Source organism: Python bivittatus, unplaced genomic scaffold, assembly GCF_059951505.1.
Source record: "Python bivittatus isolate LINGU-HERP-01145 unplaced genomic scaffold, Pbiv_v1 ctg000330_np1212, whole genome shotgun sequence".
NCBI classification, from domain to species: domain Eukaryota; kingdom Metazoa; phylum Chordata; class Lepidosauria; order Squamata; family Pythonidae; genus Python; species Python bivittatus.
The window spans coordinates 55,338,934-55,361,603 of record NW_028277058.1 but is presented as its reverse complement, the minus strand read 5'-3'; the positions used below and the strand labels follow the sequence as shown (position 1 = coordinate 55,361,603).

The 22,670-nt window shown below is 40.1% G+C and overlaps 1 protein-coding gene across 1 annotated transcript in view; it reads right to left on the bottom strand.

Annotated features, from left to right (window-relative positions):
- The window catches only part of SOX5 (SRY-box transcription factor 5), a 391,244-nt gene that overhangs the window by 16,727 nt on the left and 351,847 nt on the right, over positions 1–22,670 (bottom strand). The window contains exons 11-13 of the mRNA XM_088141343.1: positions 12,388–12,496; positions 11,594–11,767; positions 2,980–3,196 (exon numbers count right to left, since the gene is read on the bottom strand). Of these exons, the coding sequence (XP_087997469.1) occupies positions 2,980–3,196; positions 11,594–11,767; positions 12,388–12,496 (500 nt within the window). The remainder of the gene's footprint in view (positions 1–2,979; positions 3,197–11,593; positions 11,768–12,387; positions 12,497–22,670) is intronic.

The following is a 22,670-nucleotide window of genomic DNA, read 5'->3' as shown; positions in this document are numbered from 1 at the left end:
CTTCACTTTTGATGAGCGTGTATTTTATCAAGACAGCAACACAGAAAGCTGTAGCAGCATGCAAGCCGGCAAATTTCACACAGTCTTGCAACCCTACTAATGGGGCATTATATGAAAATAAGCTTCCTTTTCTTTAAGCAGTACTTTCAGGCAGCCCAAAAAGAGGACTTCTGCACAGATATCCTGTCTCAGAAGTGTTGATGGGAGCACCATTAGGTTATGCAGCCAAAATAATATTATGCATCTACAACAGGGAGGCACCTACCGGCTTCACTAGGAAACCCCCATATTGGCAGAAGTATGTCAAATATTTACAAATAAATTAACTCGATGAGGACACAGTATACTCAGTGGTCACATAATGCGGAATGACCGATAGGGAGGACAACACGGACTTAGATGGGAAATTAAAATCGAACAGATTTCATGGAGGACAGTATGGCTCACTGTCTATATAGGAAGTAGCAACATGTCCTAATTCATTCACATAGCTCACTGTCATAAAACATGGTGATGCTCAAAATATTGAAAAGGGGATTAGACACATTCATGGAGATGTTACATGAATTGCTCCCCGCATGATACCTGCAATTTGGCACACTTCATACTACAGCCAAGCCAAAAGTAAAAATAATAAAAAAATGCTAATTGCAGGGAACAATTCCATTCTAATATCTTTATGCACTAGAAGGATCTGGCAGGCATGTCAAGTTGGGAAAAGGACCTCAGTTTGATGAAAAAATGGGGGCCCTTCATTGTCCCAAAGCATCCAAGGATGTCCCCTTTAAACTAAGACTGCACATAGACATCCCCTTTAATTCTCCCCGTTTGCCTCTCTGATTGCTAAATCTCTTGGTAAAACAATGGCAGTATTGTAAAAAGATATCTGCATAAGGTAATCTTGCCAGAGCCATGACTTTTTCCTGGGCCATTCCTTTCATTCATCAAAACCACGGGCATCTACTTTTCAACCACACATCAGTTTTTCCTTGGAACTTCTTTTGTTAACCAAAAGAAGTCTGGAAAACTTTTATAGAGCCATCAACCTTCTGACAATCCCTTTCTTCAAGGCAGGAGGAAAACCATTATCTCAACCACTCACCTTCTTCTTTTTTGTCCCTTTCTAACTTTCTTTTGTTAGTCTTGACCTCCTCTTTTGCCTCTCCCTCCCCCCATTTTTTCCCAGGTTGAACTACCTAGACTAGCAACACTTTTGCCTTGGGGTAGAAATGACTATAAAAGGAGAAGAAAAGTCACCTCTTTTTATGTCCATCCATAGCCATAGTTGCTCAGGAGAATTGCAGAGAGGGAGACCATGCTAAGTCCTGAGCTTCACTTGCCACCTTTTTGTTTAGCCCAGAGATTAATCTCTTTGAGCTCTCTGGAGCCACACATCTCATTCTCAGACTGAACGTGAGCCTGGCCAGTGTTTTGCTCAAGTGGGCAGAGGTTGTTGGTGTCCACCACTGAATTAGACTTGGAATACAGACCCAAGGAGGTTGCTGGGCCTTACAAGAGCTGAGCCAATTCCTCTAGTAGGTTGTCTTCTTCAACTTTGGAAGCACGGTCTTTCAGAATCCCTGAAGCAGCCCGGCTGAATTGGAAAGCCCACTGGCTTCTCTTGATCAGCTGGATCCAGAATCAGACAAAGGAATGGTATACCAAAACCCACCCTTACTAACTAGTACTAACTTACTAACTTACTAGTACTAACTTACTAACTAGTCAGAATTTAACTAGTCAGAATTACTTAACTAGTCAGAATTCCCAGCTCCAGGAGACCCATGATTTAAGAAGCCAAGGAGCACACTGAGCAAACCCATCCAGAGAGCACTGACGAATCAGTTATTTAAGGGATCCCCTTCCTATCTTTCTTTCCCTTCAACTGTTGAAGGATCCATCTAATACTGACCTTCAAGGACTCTCTGTACAAGCTGCAAAGGAAAGGTCATTCTTCTCTCTGCCCCCTTCTCTTTTATAATTCAGAACATTCCTCCTGATTTAATCTCCTTTCTTGAGTGAAGTGCATCTGTGAAAAAGTTGCTCCCCCTTAGCTGATATGTGCATGTATGAATGCTACATCTTATAAATTTCTCTCCCTCTTTTCTGTGTCAAGAAATCTCCAAAATTTTGCCTTTCTTTGTTGTGGCAAGAATCTTTATGTTTCTCTTTCTGCTTTCTTCTATAGCTGGCCACTTATAAAGTGACTAACTTCTTTAAACGTCCATTTCCCTGCCACTCTCCAAACCCATGCCTTTCTCTCTTTGAATTCAGTGTGCCATCTTCTGAAGTCCTTGCATTCTGCTAATTGAATTGAACAATGTGCTGAATTCTCATGGATTATCATTGCTTCTTATTTTTATTGCACTATATAGTAACTTTAAAAGTTTGTGCTACACTTTCCATAAATTGGCAACTGTTTCTTATTTGACTGCCTGTATGTCATTAATTTCAATGATAGATAATAGTTTCCTTTTGGGACTTTGGGACACCTAAGCCCGTTTAATAATGGATAGTGTGAATGTCCAACAGAACTGGCAGAGTGGCAGGACCAAATTCATAATAGGGAACATCACTGTTAATGCTTAATAATCATAATGGTTACTTGGATCTTCTGATACTGGGTGCTAGGTATAATGCTCTCAATAAGAACCAATTTTGCAAATATTTGCAAATAGAAAATGAATTTTTCTCTCATGAGCCAAATGTCACATAATATGTATGTAGTAGTGGATGCACAAACTGAGGGGCGGTGAAGCAAGCTTTCCTATAAGTGTAACAACTCAGTGAATAGATCCTGGGATTTTATTAACACATCTGATGGATCTTCTACACCTTGGCTCCTTCAGTTCCATCATGCTGCATCAAGAAAATTTTGCTAAGATTCATAAAATCTGGAATTTGCAACACTAATACATGCACACCACCTCCCCCTGCTTCCCTTGGAATTAAATGCAATAGGACACAAAGGGATCATACCCCACATTGAAATACTGCCTCATCTCTTGACGCCGATTCCGCATGATTGCCTTATATTCACCAATCCGTAACTTCTTGCCATCTACTAAGCATGTCCGCTTTGGCCTGGGCTTGTACTTGTAGTCTGGGTACTTCTCCAGGTGCTGCTTGCTGAGACGAGCCTGCTCCTCATAGTATGGCTGTTTTTCAAGGTTTGTCATAGCTTTCCAACGAGACCCTATCAAAGAAGAAGGAAAAGGAAATCAACCCTCCCCTGTATGTTGATGAAGATTCTCAGTCATCCAGGTGGAATTATCTGGAGGTTGAGTCATGGCAACTGGACTTCTTTTCTTTTGGTTAGATATGTTTCGCTGCTTGGACAAAACCAAAAGAAAAGAAGTCCAGTTGCCATGACTCAACCTCCAGATCCTCCCCTGTAAATAGTCAAAGCAGTGGAAATCATTATCTAAACCCAGATCGCCAATGGGAAAAGTACAGACTGCATTCACTTCTTGATGCTTTGCTCTCCTGCCTCCTTCCTTTATCTGGGTGCTTCCCAGAAGGTGGATTTCAGCTCCCAGAATTCCCGTAATCCCAAAATTCAAGCCCAAATTGGCCATCATAACAATTGCTGAGAATTTTGGACGTTAAAATTCATAGATCTGGAGGGCATGGAGCTTGGGTGCTGTTATAACTGATTTAGCAATATCTTTGTAGTCTTGCCCGATTTTAAACAAGACATGGAAAAAAAGGTAGATAGTTTCTTCCATTTCTTCTCAGGGACCTCCCCAAGAAAGTGTCGGCAGAGCCATAACTTGAAACTCTATGACCAAATCAAGCTTTTAATTTCTCATTCAACAGAGTCACCTAAAGTCATTTTATCAATGGGCATCTTCTTGCTGTATTAAGATACAGGATTTGATATTTCAAGAGACTGATGTTGGGAAGAAAAGGCCAGGGGAAATGGTAGAACATTTCTTCTGGATGTATGGTTCTGTGAAAGCAAGGGAGTTGAGAATTATATGGACGAAATCTTTAGCCTAGTCTTCCCCAATGAGATTGTTTCCATTGTTTTTGTCAATGTTACATTTTGGTTTGGGTATATCTTTTAAATGAGCAAAACAGGATACATGAATGTCCTAAAAATACACATCTGTATTAGTGGCAACAAATAGGGAAGCTAAAAATCCTCATGAAACCTTTAAGACTTCATCATGTCTTCTCTTACCCATCAATTTGTTTTTTTGGATACCTAGGACTGTAGGACTTCCTGATCAATTCATTGAATGTTCTCTTGGTTCTGCCCTATCATAATATCCGCCTGCCCAAACTGGTGCTCTTCAGACATTGGCTGAGAATTATGGGAGACAAAGTCCCAACACATGTGAAGGATACCAGTTTAGGGAATATGGTTTTAGATGAAACTCAATTTTTTGTGGGTGTAGCAAACCACCTCTTCAATCAAGATACTTGTAGAATATGTGCAACAATTTCTTTAGATCCTTTTCTTTTCTTGTTAACCATGACTGTATTTCTTTGTTAGGCTTTATTGTTCCTGCCCTCTTGTCTTCCCTTTTTAATTCTGTTAATCTCCCACACATACTGGCTGAATCACACAACATCATTAACCTGACTACTAATTGACCAGTTTCTGGATTCTCACAATATACTGAATCACACTCTAATCTAATGAGTTGGGCTTGCACAAATACTAGCTACTCCCCCAAAACTAACTAATACTAACCAAAGCACATTGTGCAAATACAACTACTAAGCCTTTACCTGATTCAGTTAGGTGTTTTGTGTGAATGTAGCATTTCCAAGTTTAGGAGGGCGAGGCTCTTGTACTTTTCTTAAGTGAGCTTGTAAAGAACCACGTGGGACAAATAAGACTTAACCTTATTTATTGATTGACTCTACCCCTAATCTGTCACTAGCCAAAGATCTCTGACTAATTTACAAAGTTACTTAAAACGTTGAAAGTTTCCAGAGAAGTACTTTAAAAAAATCAGAAAAAGAAATCAAATAATAAAAGGGAGGCAAAAAAGGTAACAGCTAGGAAATAAGACATAGGCATTCATTTCTAACCATGCTGATGTCAAAACAATGAAATGATGCATTGTGATGTCACAGGCCAAAACTCAGCCCTCCTTTTGTCCTTGCCTTGCAATGTGCAAGGGGCAGAATTGGCCTTGCAATGTCACGGCACATGTTTTGTCACTTGCTCTCTCACTCCAATTCATTTATGAGGATGAACAGATAGCGTAGGAAAGTCTAAAATATCTCAAATGTACTATCCCAGTGCAGAGCAGTCATTTCCTATCAAACTTAGTGAACAATGAGAAAAATCATGTTTCTTCCCTACTACTTACGTCTTGAACCGTCTCCTGCACAATCCCTTTTCTCTTCTCTTTCTCTTCTCAATCTTTTCTATGAAACTTTTGAAATATACCCTGTAGTAATTTAAGTCTGAAAACATGTTAACATAAATGCATATTCAGCCTCTTTTATCTTGGCCTCTGTATTTAGTTACTTTCTTGACTGTTTCCCTTGTAAGCAAGAATTGATCATCCTTTACTATGTAAAGGACTGTGTACAGCAAGGAAGAAATACCACTAGTACCATTATTGCTACTACAATCACGACTCTGCTACTACTACTAATGTAATTTATATTCTTACTGAAAATGATATGTGTGTGTCTCTATCAGTGTTTCTCAACCTTGGGAACTTTAAGATGTGTGGACGTCAACTCCCAGAATTCCCCAGCCAGCATGGCTGGCTGGGGAATTCTGGGAGTTGACGTCCACACATGGCTGGCTGGGGAATTCTGGGAGTTGACGTCCACACATGGCTGGCTGGGGAATTCTGGGAGTTGACGTCCACACATGGCTGGCTGGGGAATTCTGGGAGTTGACGTCCACACATCTTAAAGTTCCCAAGGTTGAGAAACACTGCTCTAGATGTATCAAGGTGTATACAGAGATGTATATGCATGCTCCATGAACAAATACGTTGCAGTGGTTCCTGAAAATGAATGACCCAAGTGAGTAAAATTAGGGAAAACACTTTTTTCATTGAATGAGCAAACCAGACCAAGGCAGGGCTGTGCTAATATTTGAAGAAAGAAAAACATTACACTTGCAGGAACAATATTCATTTGTTGGCCAGTTTCCTTTGCCTAGTGGAACAGGATGGGGTTTTGTCTCTTAAAAATGGAAAGAAGGGGAAAAAACCCCCACTCTTGATGGTCATAAATCTGGGTTGGGAGACTGAGAGAGGGAAGGGGGAAAAAAATGATCCAAGGGGATATTACTTAGTCATGCTTGTGCTCAGTGTCTTTAGGGAAACTGAGACAAGTCTGGCTGTGGAAACAAACATTGGATGGAAACTCTTCCCATGTTCCAGTCAGGAAAATGTCACAGGGAATTTGTGGGGGCTGATGAAATTAGGACTTCAGAGACAGCATTGTCCTTCGCCTGCACTGTATTTCTTTCATGCTATACTATACAGAGGCCATTTGATCCTCCAAATTGCTTTAAATTTAAGGTCTTTTTTTCCCTTTTACAATATATTCCTTCTTCACCTCACTCTATTAAAGATATACCCAAGCAACTTCCTATCCTATTCTATCCTATTCTATCCTATCCACAGCCAGTTCCCACAGCAATACATCCATCTCTCTTAAGGACCTTCCCCACAGAGTGCAATGTATCCCCACAGATACAGAGGGACAAACCACATGCTTTGCTAAAATATGCAGTGGGCAACTAACACTCCTTGTTTTGACTGTGGACAGGAACAGTCCTCCCATCCCTCTGCTACCTGTGTGAATTCCAGGGATTAAATTTTACGATGAGTGTCCCATTGGCACCAACGGAGGTGTTTTTCTTCGTTTCAAAATGTCAAAATGTCATAGTATCCGAGCATACTATGGGGGGGACAAATTTTAATACTGCGAAGGGAGGTGGTTTAAATCTGACGTTCTACACATGGCGGTCCCAGCAATGCGTTAAACAAAAAGATTGGGTCATTTGCATGTCACTTCTAGGCTCACACAACGTATAAAGTTTGGTTAGTTTCAATCTTGTTACATTTCTTTGTGACTTAGCATAGTAGGATTGATTGTTGTGTTGTTTTATACTGCCCAGAACTGGTAGAATTGGGGCAGTTTACAAATGTTGTAAAATAACTAAATACATAAATAAAATGAGTCATTCAATAACCAGGTTAAACCTGTTCTGTGACACAATTTTAATGTGTAGTTTGATTCTCAGTAACTAATCCCTTGATTTTATAGGCTCCAGTTTAGCAGACTTGCAGTGCAACAGACAGAATGTGAATCTGGATTGCTATTTAGCAAATCAGTCCAGACAATACGACATACATTACTTAAATTCTACATACATTATGCACACTATGTAAAATGTATATGATATATATAAATTTTAAATTTTACATTATGTGAATTCAGCTTTATTGGACAGTTGGCTTGAACAGAGACTACTTCCCCAATAGCTCCATAAAAACAATATTTCACTGTAAAGACGTAACTTTAAAGTCTAATGACACTTTGTGAACTAAAATCTAGAAAGGAGCTTTAACCACTTAATTCCTTGCAGTGGTCTCAGCATATTTTTATTTTCTAAGAATACCTTTGGGGCCCAGAGGAATTCTTGTAAGAAAGAAGGATTCCTGTATTTCACTTTGCAGCACACCAGGCTTCCATTTTCTTTACTTTTCTTTTTTTACAAATAAAATAATGTAACCAAAAAACAAAAGTCAAACCAGGGTGTCATAAGGAGCCTAGTACATGCCAAGGAAGGTAAGCACTGCCCCTTAGACTTGAGGAATCCAGGATCTCTCAGCTCCTGTTGATTTTGCTATCTATGTTTTTGTCAAACTTTGGTTTAAATGTTTTCTTAATACCCTTAAAAAAAAATATTTTTTTTTAGTTACTCTTTAGGCCATCACATACTGTAGATGAGCTACAGTATTAGGAGGCATAATGAAGAGAAATGTAGAAGAGGTACAAGTTATCACAGATCCCAAGTTCTGCCAAAAGGAAGACCAGTGTTTCCTATGGAGATCTACAGATTTACTCTCTGCGGCCATCAAAGCCCCCTTGCCCCCAAGTGCCTCCCTTTTCTCTCCAGCAAAAGCCTTGGAACATGGAAAATCCATTTTTTTAATCACTGCAAAAAGTCTGTCAAAACTATGAGTGGCTCTGGAATTTTTTTAAAAGTGGCAAGTTTTCTTTTCTCAAGTTGGTCTTCTTGTGTTAGGGAAAATGGATTCTGACACGCATCTTTATGTAGCAGGGGGTGGATGGACAACACTGTATGGCATAGGACTTTGTGCTCACAGACATCTGCAGCTAGCTACGATGATGTCAAAATGGGCGTTGTGGTGTCAGGACGCAAACACCACTCTTTTCTATCGGTAAATCACAAATATATAGTTGTGCCTATGGTCACTTGTGCTTATCTTGGTACATTTCCCTGCTCCCCAGTGTTCAGAGCAGAACATCAGTTTTCAAAGCTGAATCCCTACAGAAAAGTGATTCCAGAAAAGGAATACTTTTTGTTTTTTATAGTATCCAAATCACAGATTTACACACAAACATATATAGAGTTTGGTAGAGTGGTGCTTCATCAGAAAAACACACAATGACGCTTCAGACATTTGATGTGTGCCAAGAAGAAAGGAAGAAAGAGAAAGTTGAGAATGGTGAGTTAGAACAGGTATATCTTTCTTGCAAAAAGACTCAATATCTGTGAGTTTCTCATTCGACTTCCTTAGTTATCAGCTTTTCCCTTCTGAGTTAAAACAACAACAACTGGCTTTTGACAGATCAGAAAAGTCTTCTGCAATCCATGTATCTCACTCCTCTTCCTTGCAGAAAAGCCAGGAATCCTTCCTTTTCTTCACTACATGTAGTCCTCGACTTATGACCATTCATTTAGCAACCATTCAAAGTTACGACAGCACTGAAAAAGTGACTTATGACCAGTCCTCGCACTTGCAACCATCACAGCATCCCCATGGTCACATGTTCAAAATTCTGGGCGCTTGGCAACCAGCATGTATTTACAATGGTTGCAGCGTCCTGGGGTCACATGATTGCCATTTGTGACCTTCCCAGCCGGCTTCCAACTAGCAAAGTCAATGGGAGAAGCCAGATTCGCTTAACGACCGTGGCAAAAAAGGTCATAAAATTGGGCACGACTCACTTAATTAACACATCACTTAGTGATGGAAGTTCTGGTCCCAACTATAGTCATAAGTCAAGAACTACCTGTAATGTTCAAATAAAAAAAAAATTCTCACTTCCATGCTTGCAAGCCTCATCATTCTTGCAGCACGAGGAATCTGATGGCTGACTAGGGCTGTCAACCCTGCTAGAATCTGGAATGAATTTGCACATTATAGTCCACCTACTGTATATTTAATCAGAAAAAGATGCCTCTGATGTTCTAGTTGCATTCTTTCCCCCATTCACCAGCCCATGTCCAGGGCGAAACAGTAAAAGATGATTCCTTATGTTAAAAATTTCAGCTGAAATGGCTTATTAAAACCAGATTTGGAGGGTATTATAAAATGCTTAGAAGCCCTTTAAAATGTCAACACAGATCCTCCAGAGACTGAGTAAAATGTCAGTCCAGTTCAAATGCCTATTTTAAGCAGAATGAATTAGCAGCAAGCACTTGGAGGTTGTTATCTAAAACAATCAGTTCAGATTGGGGAAACATTGAGATCCCTTTGTACTTTCTGTATAAAAAGTGGGGGAATGGGAGGGAGGGGGTGTTCACTCTACTCAGACCAATTTCTGAAAATGATTACTTAAAGGCAAGTTTAATCAAGAGCACTCTTAAATCCAAAGTGGACCAAACTGTTTGCCTCTTGAATCACAGGCCTAATCTTGTGGCCACAACCAGTTTTAAATCCTTTCAGTTGGCATATATAAATTTTATCATCCCTGAAACAAATGTAGTCTCCTTATCTCATTTTCGTCTGACTAATCTAATCAATTCAGGCACCCTGTTAAAACTGTCCGACCTGCCATCTATAACCGAAAGCTCGAATGTGGGATTCTGTGAATCTGTTTGGCATGAAATCAATAGCTACGGTTAATCCTGCTCTTAAAAGCGTTACTTCAATGGCTGGATTTCACATACAGTAGGAGATATTGACATAATATTTGGAGAGAATTTGGGATTATGTATTGGAATGCAAAGATTAAAAGAAAACAAAACTCTTTGAAAATAATTATTCAGGGAGTTTAAGATTTATAAAAAGCCACCAGTTATGAGGAGGAATAGGCATATCTTGAGGGATACAGAAACTTTGTACTTCAAGGCCAGTGAATGAGAACTACAAAGCAATTATAGGAGAGATGAATTGCATTCTTCCTTTATTTCACAGCTTCTCATATGCGTCTGATTGTGGCTGGTTGAAATTCACCTTGCGTCTGATCCACCATCATCTCTTTATGCTCTCATGATGGCATTCTAGAGGACCATGCCTGATATGAAGAACTCTACACAGAGTTGTCCAAATCATCATCATCATCATCATCATCATCATCATCATCATCATCATCATCTCCTCCTCCTCCTCCTCCTCCTCCTCCTCCTCAGGAATAATGTCCCAAATTCAGTCTCAAGGTGGCACACAACCAGGATTAACAATAAGCAGTATAAAAGTTACATGGGACCATGAGTAAGAAGAGGACACTTAGAACATCAAATCCAAGCAAACTTCAGTACAGGTGGTCCTTGCTTAACAACCATTTGTTCAGCAACCATTCAAAGTTGCAGCAGCGCTGAATGAATAGTACTTATGCCTGGGCCCTGAAGTTATGGCCATTGCAGCACCCCTGCTGTCATGTGATCAAAATTCAGGTGCATGGCAGCCTACCCATGCTTATGACTGCAGGAGTGATTCAACTCCCTCCACCTGCCTATTCCCCCCCCCCCCATCTCTGCCCTTTTGGCTGCCCTGCACAGCAGCACTCCTCAGTGGCAGCAGGGGTGGTGCTGGAATTGGAGTAGAGGCCAGGGCTGCCACCACCAAGGAGTGCCACCTCAACCCTGTGCCATGGCCACAGCCCCAGTGCCACAATGCAAAACACCAGCTGCCCTCACCACCTTGTACTCTTCAGGCCTGCCATGCCCAGCTGACCTTTCCATCTTCCTCCCACTGCTGACAAGGTGTGCCCAACCTGGCCCTATGTGAGGCAGCTGCTGGCCATGCCAGACCTTCTTCCCAAGAACACTCACACTGTTCTCCAAATAGCATGCGCCATTCTCGCAATGCTTCAGAAAGCTTCTGAGGCCTTCTGAAACCTTGTGAGAAGGCTGTGCCCACCGTTCTCCAAAGAGCGTGTGCGTTCCCTGCAAGCAGACCACAGCTAGTCCCCACCATATCTTCTTCTGCTCATCACTGCTGAGACCTCATGTGTCAGGGCAGAGTTTGGATTTCCTTGAATTTTGCCTTGCTCAACACTTCCTCAACTTTGTACTCTACTGTATTGAAAATGTTTTTAATAAGCAAATACATTGAGAAATGCATGCTCTGAGAAAAAAAAATACATTGAGAACTACCCATTTGGCAATCCTGTTTCCTTCCCTTACCCAATATTTTGCTGATGTTGGAGTTGTGCATATCAGGGAAAGCCTGTAGGATCTTCCGTCGTTCGTCTTTTGCCCACACCATGAAGGCATTCATTGGACGCTTGATATGAGGCTCGTTGCTCCCACGCCCTCTGGACTCTCGGTAAATCCGAGATTCTGAGACCCCTGCGCTTCCTAAAAAGTTGGATAGAAAGGGAGAAAATATTGTTTCGTTCTATTCATCCTCCCTTCATTGACATCACAGGGAAGATCCATTCCACCTGGACTTTTTAAAGCATCTTCAGAATGATTTATTCTGTTATCAAACTTTGGAATTTGCTACCATGAGATGCGGCACTAGCAACCAGCTTGGCTGGCTTCAAAAAAGTGTTGGACCCATTCATGGAAGTCCTGGGGATCAATAGTTATTAGCCTTGACGGCTGTGGGACTGCCTCTGAAGGCCATCTGCTGGGAGTCTAGTGGGCTTCCTGAAAAAGCCAGAGAAAGTCCTAGAATCCTGAAGTGCTCTTCTAATTGGTTCTCCATCTGACTTCAGTTATCCTAGTCTATTTATGTTTGTTTCTTTCTTCTCCATTTTACAGTGCCAAACATGTCTTTTACCCGGGTTCAGACTCAGCCAAGGACTCTGCAGGAAGTAAGAAAAAAAATTACAGATCTAAAGCATCCCACCCCCACCTTTGCTGAGTTAATGTTTCTTTCCATGCTTAAGGACCAAAGATCTCAAGGCTCTTTCTTCACTGATAGTGTGTGCCCAGGCGCGGCTGGAAATAAGGCAAAATGCTGGGCTACTGACCATCAGAGTCTCCGCTCATGTTGAAATCTATCATCGCGTGGCTAAATTTCCCGTCTTCATTCTGCTTGACTGCCAACTGTTGAGTCAGGTTCTCCAGTGTTGTTTTGTCCTGGGTGGGGAAAGAAGAGAGGATACAAAGCCGTCTTTTATTAATATGCAATGAAGCCACAACGTTAATACGTAATTTGAAAGATTCCTCAGGGAAAGAAGATTAGCATATAAGAAAGACTTGTTGAGCTGGGAAAATAAATTAAAGGGGAAAAATAACAATCCGTTTTGGAAAGGTATTATGAATTAGGATTTTGGACATTCATTCTTCTCAGGAAAAGAAGTTTTTTTGGCTAACGATGTGCAAATCCAAAAATGTTTGTGAAATTCAGATTGAAGTAATAGTTATTTGAATGCCCAACTCCAAGAATCTTCTTGGAGTTGGGAGGCCTTAATAAACCCAATAAATCATTATTTTCTTCATATTATGATGTTAGCTGCTCAGAGTCGCATGTTGGGTGGGCGGTCTTATAATTGATGGATTGAATGAATGAACAAATAAATAAATAAATAAATAAATGGCTTTTTTTTTTTTTGAAAGCCCAAATGGTTCAAATAACATTTATTGAACTGCAGTGAAATTTTGTTTAGTTTCTTATTCATCAACCCAAACAACCATTGAAAGGCATTCATTTTTCTGATATTTCAATTAATTAAAATGATAAAGACAACATTGAACCAAGCTCAACTCCTGGTAACTGCATCTATTCTTTTTCTGAAATGGTGAGATTTTTATGGATTTGTTTATAAATAAGAGATGGGATATGGGAAGAAGAGATCATTTGTTGTATTTTAAGAGAAGGTGGTAAGTTACTAAAATTGTTATACTTTATGTGATGAAGGGTGAAGTTACTTCTTTATATATTTTTCTTTTTCTTCACTATATTCTTATTTTTTTCTTTCTTTTCTATTTTTCTTTCTACAGTATTTTTTCACTTTTCTTTCTTTTCTGCACCTTCTATATTTTCTCTTTAGTTTTTTTTAGTTTGCATTAGTTTCTATTGTTGTACATTGTAATCTTTAATAAAATTACTATGTGTGTATACACACGCACACACATACGTACATACATACATTGTCTTTTGGACAGAGTTATGGAAGTGGTGCCCCTCTTAGTTTCTCAGATCAACCTGATTGGGCCATTTCTGATGCAATCATTCTTGTTTTTGCCTAAGGCCAAATAATGATTTTGGAGTCCTTTGAGGAAATAGTTAATACCAAGGTGTTCTGTTTCATAAGCTGCAAATTCATCCTCTGGTTTTTGGTGACCTTTAAAGAATGTTGCCATCCTATCACTACTGTGATGTTGATACCTCTAGAAAAGCTATAGGGCCTGCACAATTTGATTTTGTGGAGACCCCTTGAACACAAAATGTGGGCATGGCCTCTTACAGACATAAAAAATATAGAAGAAAACACAACTCCAACCCATAGCAGTGAAACATACTATTATGACTAGGATCATAAACAGGTGGTAAACAGTGACAAAAATGATCATCAAATCAGTGTGTGAGACAATATGACAAACTTCTGCCTTCTGTTCTCACCTCAAAATGAAATTTCAGTTCTTTCCTATTAAAGACATTGTCCAGCAACCCCATCCCCCAATTTAGTAGCTATTCAACTGGTACCTACTAGGCCAGTGGGCCTCAGTTAGCTTACATTTTATTTATTTCTTAATCACATTTATATCCCACCACAATCCTAAGAAGACTAAGTAGACTGTCCACAAAAGAAGACAATAACATAATCACAAATAATATAAAAAATACAATACATACAGACTCCAAAACATCAATACTCAAATGCCATCCAGCTGTTTCTGGAAGATGGATAAAGTTGGAGCCAATGAAATGTCCTGTCCTTCATAAGTGATCACCCCCAACTTTCCATCTATTCTGCCAATCACTCTACCAGAGGTTGTTTTGAGATTTTCCTTAATTTTGAAGCTGGATTTACTAGGGCAGGGCAGTTGGAGAGAAGCCATTAATTGTTTGGGGGTCCGGCATATATCCATGCTGTCTTTGTGAACATGAGCTTCCTACAAGCCATTGTAATGCCTGAAAGCACTGTGAAGCAATGTTTGGCACCAAGGATTTGGTTCAGAGTGATATGCCTCTACTGGGAGATCTCAAAGATGCCTGGTAGGCCCCAAGGCTTTCTCTGAGCAAGATTCCTGCGGTCACTGAGGCCACAGGAAGCTTTCAGATGCAGAAGTAGTCTAGAGCTGCTAAACTATAGCGTGGTGAGCGCACAAGACCTTCTATTCACACAAGTTCAACTGGTTCCGCTTTTAGCTGCCTATCTCTGCAGCATGCTGAAGTGATAAGAGAGCGGGGAGGAATGGAGTCTCTGTTTCAGTGACAAGGTGACCCCTAACCTCCCACTACTAAAACATGCAGTATAATAAAATAATTCAATTAGTCACCATCAAAAGAAAAGTTGAGATAATTCTCAGAGGCTGTCACTCCAAAACAAATGATGTCAAAACAGTCAGCCATGCCTTTATTGTGCCCCTCTGAGCCATGACTTGTGTGAACCCTCAGTCAATCTTGGTGTAGACGGAAGGGAGAAAGACGGCATGTGGGAATCAGTGGTGGAGCGAGGGAGGTGAAAAGCGAGTTGCAAAAAGCTTTAATTATAAAACAAATCAGGCTGAGATGGCCCCAACCGTTACACTGAACCAATCAAGTAGCAAAATAACACTGTTTCTGAGATATATATATATATCTCAGAAACATTCGCATGAGCAAAATAGGTTATTTGATTTGAAAACAAAAGACCTGCTAGTCCATAAATTAAATGATTTAAATCAAAGAGGGGAGGACTTTTCAAGCAATGGCTCTGCTGGGATGTAGAAGTGGGTTAGAGGAGAAGAAATGCAGAAGTTTTTAAAAGGCATAATTAATGGAGGACATGTTGACTTCACAATGCTCATTTCAGCTTGTGGAACAGTGCAGTTTCTGGATTATTCTACGAAATCCAGTGCTATTGTTTACAGATATTAGAAAAGGAAGATGAAGAATGACCACCCAGTAAAATGACTTGAACAAGAAAACTCCTTGTCTTGTAATACGCTACACAAAAGAATAATTCATAAAGTCAGTTGGCATCCATGCACTTTCCTTTCAAAGAACTCAGAACAGAGATTTTAAAATAAAAGTTTTAAACAACCCCAGTCTCAAGAGTCTGGCAACCTCATAGCTAACACCTTGTACAGTCTCGTATAAAAATGCCCCAAATATCACAAGAGCACCGAATCTCATAAAATGTGGCAGGCTGCAAAATTTTGACCATTAAAACAATGTTGGAGTTCTGTGAATGCCATTGTAGCATGTAGCAGGTATTTTGGTGCAAAGATGTCTGGTGATGTGTGGGTCAAAAAAAGTCAAGATGGTGGCTACAACTATACTAAGTCTTGCTCCTTTTTCATGCACAGCAATTGCATAGTTACAGCTGCCATCTTGACTTTTTTGACTCCCCCCCAGGTGCATTGCTCACTTGATGTGTAGGCTGGGCATTCAGTGCAAAGAAGCATTTCAAGTTGTCTTTAGTCTGGCTTTCAGTTCAGTAGTACAGCTCCAAAATTTTAGATTCTAAATCTAATCTCCAATATGGGCTTTCCTCTTTGGATGTCACTGTGGATTACTTCAACATATGGTCAACATTCCTGCTATATTTGGGAGCCTTCCTGCTCATAACACTGAGTGGTGCCTTGGACCTCTGCCTCCAAATCCTGACCTGATGGCATCATTGCTCAACTTAGGTTGCTTTATTAATTGTCCTTATTAGCAATATTCCATATTGGATATTAGTAGTTCTTAACCACTCTGGAATGAAAAGATTGGACAGAACACAGAAACATAAAAAGCTGCCTTATAGCAGGTCAGACCCTTTTCATCTGCTGCATTTTTCCCCAGTCTGAAGTTCTCCAGATGTTCTGAGATTACAATTTCTAGGATTCACCACCAACATTGGCACTACCTGTGCTGGCAGAGAATTTGGGCAAGGATAGTTTATTGATCATGTTGCATTCCTTGTGATTTCATTTCTAACTCATCTATGTATAGTGGTGCTTAAAAAGTTATGAACCCTTTTGAATTTGCAATTATTTCTGCATAAATATGACCTAAAACATGATCTGTTTTCCATACAAATCCTTTTGCCACACACAAATGTGTAGCTTTGGATCATTTTCCTTAATAAATAAATGAACAAGTATAATGTTTTTGACTCATTTGCTTAATTGGTTTCTCCTTGTCTAGTTTTAGGACCTGTGTAGAAAATAGATCATGTTTTAGGTCATATTTATGCAGAAATATTGAAAATTCAAATGGGTTCACAAACTTTTAAGCACCACTGCTTCTTACTACAAACAAAGAAGCATTTGATACTTCCTCATTCTTCCGTTGCAGTTATTAGCAAAACAGGGATATAAGAAGAGCCTTGAAGTTGGATCAGGCCAATGGCTTCTCTGTTGCAGCACTCTTAAATTAGTGGCAGTGCGTTCTACAATTTAGCTATGTGCTATATATAAAGAAACATTTCCTTGTGTTGATTCTGAATTTAGTTTTAGTAAATGACCTTACACTCTCCCCATATTTTCCACACCTTGCATGATTTTATAGACCTCTGACAGATCTCCCTTCTCATTCTTCACTTCAAGCTAAAAAGCCAGCTTTCCTTTGCAGCTTTCCTCTTTGGGCAACACTTCAAATTAAGTGCTCCTTCTGTGTCTACTTAGTCCTGCTCAGGATTTGGGTTCTCTCTGAGCTAATGCATTGATGGCCAGATAATTAACAACATCAGGGCACAAAACCAATAGTTAAGTCATTCAAAGAAGACCGAGAAGAGATAAGTAGGTGGCAATGCCCTATCTGCTGAACTACATGCTTCCCAAGAGAGAATTTTAATTTATGCTCATGGCATCCTTCAGTCAACAAAAGAAAAAAGATCCCACCCCATCCCACTCACAAATTAACTGCAGCGTGCTGACAGAGGGGCAACCCACCTTCCTTTTGCAAAATCCATTTAGCAATTTCAAATGGGAAAACACAATGGTTTCAGATTTGCACATCAAAATGCATTCATTAATCATGTCTAACTGCATAGAACAGAGTCAGTTTTAAAGCATGTTGGAACTCTTAATTGTTCAACTGTTTGATTGTGCTCACTGCCAGAGGAGAGAACGTCAGTTCTGAAAACATTTGTGGCCACGAGGTCCAACAGTGAATCAAAGAGCTGAGCACCACTGCAAAACAAGTCCATGGATTTTGTTACAGCATGGAACTGAGTGCCCAGGGTGAGAAGCAAAACAACCACTGAGACTTTTTGATGAAAAAACGTTGGGTTCTCCCAAAACTCCTCTGATGTTTCCATCACCCAGTGTCATCTTGATATGTCACTTAAGATATATTTTGGTGACATAGCCAATCCTATTTTTCACCTACCCTCTTGGCACTCATGTCACAGATTGGCTATCAAGGCAGTGTACAAAACACCTCTTCTAAGTTTTCCCCAGGATAGCAACCCTATAAGGTAGTTTAGCTGAGAGAGAGTGACTGTCTCAAAGTCACTATAGGGATAGTGACATGGTATAGGGATAGTGACATGGTATAGGGAGCCATGGAGTTGACTTTGGAGAAACTATTCAAAGATGGTTACAACAACATATGCAAAAACATGTTTTGAGCCCAGGAACCAAGGAAAGCATTAGGAAGAGACATAGACTAACTCCTCCCCAACTCCCTATAAGGGCTATAAGAAGGAGGGAAGGGAAAACTCAGTCAGGCTTGCAAGATTCTGTTATCATAGCTTATCTCAATAAAGCAGAGTTCTAGTCATATTGTGGAATCCGCTTCCTAATCTGGCCGAAGGGCTAACCCCTAGTCAGTTTCCATGGCTGAGGGTACACATGAACCTGGGTTGTCCTGCATTCTAACACCTCAAACATCCACTGCCCTAAATAATCCAGAATATCATATCAACTAGAAATCATCCTGGCTTTTCCGATCTGAAGCAGATAATAGCAAAGGGAAGATGTTCCTGAATTGAGGTCAACCCCTGATGTCTGCATCCCCACAGCTTTCTTGGGAGTGCTGCAGAAGTGATTTGAGTCCTTTTACCCCAAAGGAGTTCAGAAGGGTGCCATTAAGGGCAATCTTCTTGCTTTATTCCCATATCTTCTCACTCATATCTAAAATGGGGAAGGGCAGAAGAACCCAAACCTTCCCTTCTCCAATAAAATGGGCATGGAATAAGAGAACGGAGGCAATGCTGTGATTAAACATTTGCAAATAAATTATAAAAAGATAGGGGAAGGTGGTGGACTGTGCAAAAATTTCTAACCCAGCTTGGTTCTATTATGTTGTTGTAAGATATGGGAAAGCAATTCGCTAGTGGATCAGTTTTGGTCATATCTTTGATGGTAAACATACTCATACACACAAAGTGAGGAGATTAAGCGAACATGCAGGCAAAGAACAAGCAGTCTGTGATCCTGGCTTTGCACGCAATACTCACACCATCTTTTGTGATCCTTGGAATCTCTTTCAACTGAGGTTGCTAGAAATCGATGGCATGGCTTTCACCATGTTGAGATCAAAAGATTTACATAATCGTGTGTGTGTGTGTGTATGTGTGCGCGTGTATTTTTAAAGAGACAACTTCCCTCCTGAGCAAAATAGAGAAATAAAGAGGAAATCCTGGCTCCATCTATAGGCCTGACATGACTATGCCCATTTTCCATATTATAACTTGCTACAGCCTTCGCCCTTGCTGTCTCCCTCTCAAAGATTCCCCATCTCTGAAGGACCTCCAGATTTAAAAGATCCCTGGCCCTTCACTTCCCTTGGAGGATTCCACAGTGAACTAGAAAGCAGGCAAAAATGATCTATTATTAGATTGAACCATATGGAAGGTGTCTTCCAAATGACATAACTGCCATGTGGACTTCTCATTCACAGTCATTTTTTTTTTCCAGCAGCACTGTAGGCTATAGCACTGATTTGGGTTTTGGTTGAATTAACTGGATGTACACAGAAGTATTTCAGATTAACTGGGTGATAGATCAAAGTTTAAATGCATCTCCCCTCCCCCAGCCCACACACATACTTCCAGTCACCCCTGGCCAATAATATTCTGCAACAGGACTGGGCCAAGTGGGAGCTGGGCTGACAATTGCAGTCCTCCTATTAAGACATCCTTTTGGCTGGTGCACTTGGCAAAATCCTGGAGAGTGTGAACTCAGTAGGGGCAGAGTTTGCCAAAATATCGTCCTCCCCAACTGCATAATTCAAGGCTAAATTTTCGTTTCAGCTTCCTTCATCCACAAGATTGAACTCTCTTTTTTCTGATGCTGCACCATCCCAAAGATAGGCATTCATGCCATTCATATTTGTTTGCTCAATGAGCATTTTTTTCACACTTATGGGGATTTGTGCCAGCCTAGTGTGCCAAGAAGCTCCCCAACCTCATGTTCTGCTCTGCCTGATGCCAGATACAGTGAGAGACCAAGCTAAGAAGATGGAAGGAAGTAGTTTGTGGAGAAATCCTAAAGATCTGCAAAAAGCTAAATTCTAATCTGCACAAATAAAACTGTGTTAGTGTTAAGCAACTGTGGCCTTGTGATCATGTTAAGGATCAGCAAATACAACAGAAGTCCTGATGACATCTGGAGAGTGTGTGATGCCACCTAGTAAGCAAGTCTTATAGCTTCTGCTTCCTTTGTTTTCTGATCAGTAGTGGCAACATGGTGCATTTGCCAAGAAGGTAAAGATGACCAAGTAGGATGTGATGTTGTGCTATTAAGAAACTATTTATTTAGCAGATGTATATGCCACCAAAACCCAGTGGCTCCTTGCAGTCTACTATATAGGGCTGTCTGAATCCTTCCATATATCCTGTCATAACGCTTCTATTTTTTTTCCATGTGTTTCACGAAATACGTATTCAACCTTCCATTTTGTTTTAATGTATTAAGTTTCACATTCAAAAGATATAAGCCTTAAAGCTTATAGGCAGGATCTTTAATTAAAGACTCTGGCTTATTCTGTCATTCATATGTGGAATGGCTGCCATTTTGGGCCTCTAACCATGGAAATTTGAGAGCTACAACAAGCACTGGCTACAAAATCCAGTTTTCATTAATTGAAACCTGCTACCGGTTGAAAAGGTACAATAAACTTAAGACTTAGCTTATTTATTTTCATTTATTTTACTGGGTTTCTAGGCCACTCCAGTTGCAAAGCATATATCTCAGCCTCTGTCAGTTGGGTTAAAAATAAGGCACTAAAAAGAAAACAAGTCAATAATATGACATCACCTACATATACCCCTGGATCAATGTTACCAAATATTCAAAAGACCTTTTACTACCAGAGGGAACAAGATTACAGCATTCCAGCCCCCAAGGCCTGATGGAGTAACCAGGATTTATTGCCCTTCTTATAAGCCAGGTTAAAAAGCAGCACCATGCTGAGACTAAGATGGTAGCCCATACGTGCTTGTTGACTGGAATTTCATGCAGGCGTCATGTGGACTCAACTAATAACTACAGCCAGACTGCCATTTTTCTCCACGAATGTAGATAAGGAATGTTCCCCCAAAGCAGAAATGAGAATCAGTTGTTGTGCTGTGCTTAAATATAGTTCACAGGGCCATAAAAGTCATGCACACAATGATAAAACAGAGCAACGCTTTCAGCTGTTGACTCCGTTATTATCAACGTCTCTTTTGGCAGCCTGGTTTTATTGTTTTCTACTGTACTAATGAACAGGGAAACAGCAACAAAGAAGGACTTTAACCTCCTGATTATATAAACTCCCCAGACCACCAAAGCAGAGAGAGGAAAGATTATTTCTAATGCAACTAAGATTTATCAGCCAGGGAATTTTTTTGCTTTTTTGGTTTGTATTGAAGTTGAAAAAACAATGCCTTCTCCAGACCTTCAAACCCACGCTTACTTATCCAGGATCTGTGACAGTCACTTACACACACATACACACATAAATACACACACATACCTGCACCCACACACATACACACAAAGTTTTCAACTTTATTTTTAGGTCCATTTGGGCTGAATTTTACAGCAATTTAGTTTTAAAGCATTATCCGATCCCCTCTTTGAGTGGGATGCGACAGTAACGTTTTAAAGAGGTGTTTTCACAGACTCCACTAACCCATGACGTATTTTTGCTTAGTGTGTTATGAGAACCAACACTGGGATAAATACCGAGTGAATTAATCCATAGCCTCTAGAGTTTGCAGCTGCTTTCTACAGTCTAGCTCTTTTTATGTAGGGGACTGCAAAGTTCAGAGAAGTGTGAATTTCAAATGATAACTACGTTTTGCCCCTCATATCATTCCAGAGGCCTGAATTTGGTAAATGGGCATTAAAACTCAAAACAAATAAATATACTTATCCTCCCCACTCCAAGATCCATTCTGTGATCATGTAAGGAGAACGTCTTCTCCTTCTGAGTGTTTTCAAAGAACAGCCAGTGCTGATATTAAAGTTGGTATCCATACCCTATCATTTCTGCAGAATCTTTAATGCAAATGATATGTGGAATTTAAGTAAGCTTTCCCCAGACAACCTTCCCTTGAGGTAGGGATTGCCCTCCTTTTACAGAAGGTGAAGTACCTTTCTTGAGAACAGTGTTATGATGAGGATAAAGCTTGACCAGAGGCTGTGACATGGTATAGGTGACCTTTCACATGAAAAGGATTTGAAAAGGAGGGTCTGCATGTTATATGCTGCCCAACTCCCAATGGCTCTGGGTGGCTAAAAAAATATGGAAGGTATCACGATGTGCGTGTCAAACTTTGCCCAATATGCTTCAATTGATGGCTGAATTCAATCCATTTTCCAGGTTTACACAAACGGGTAAGCCACAAAACAATGGGCAAGATTAAATCTAACTAAGCTTGACACATCGTACAAATGCAAAGAGGTAGGTTTAACAGATATTTTGGTGTGAAACTGCAGCTCTCAGGGTTCTTCCAATAACATATTTTTTTCAGATGAGATATTAAGAGCTTGGTTGCATTATATTGTTAGGTGTGTATTACATTTCTTTTAGTTATAGATATTTAAGTTATTGTTTTTATTTTGTGTTATGTTGTTGGCATGTTTTTATGTCTTGTGAGATAGGTGGCCATAAAAATTAGATAAATGGATGGATGGATGGATGGATGGATGGATGGATGGATAGATGATAGAGATATAGCTG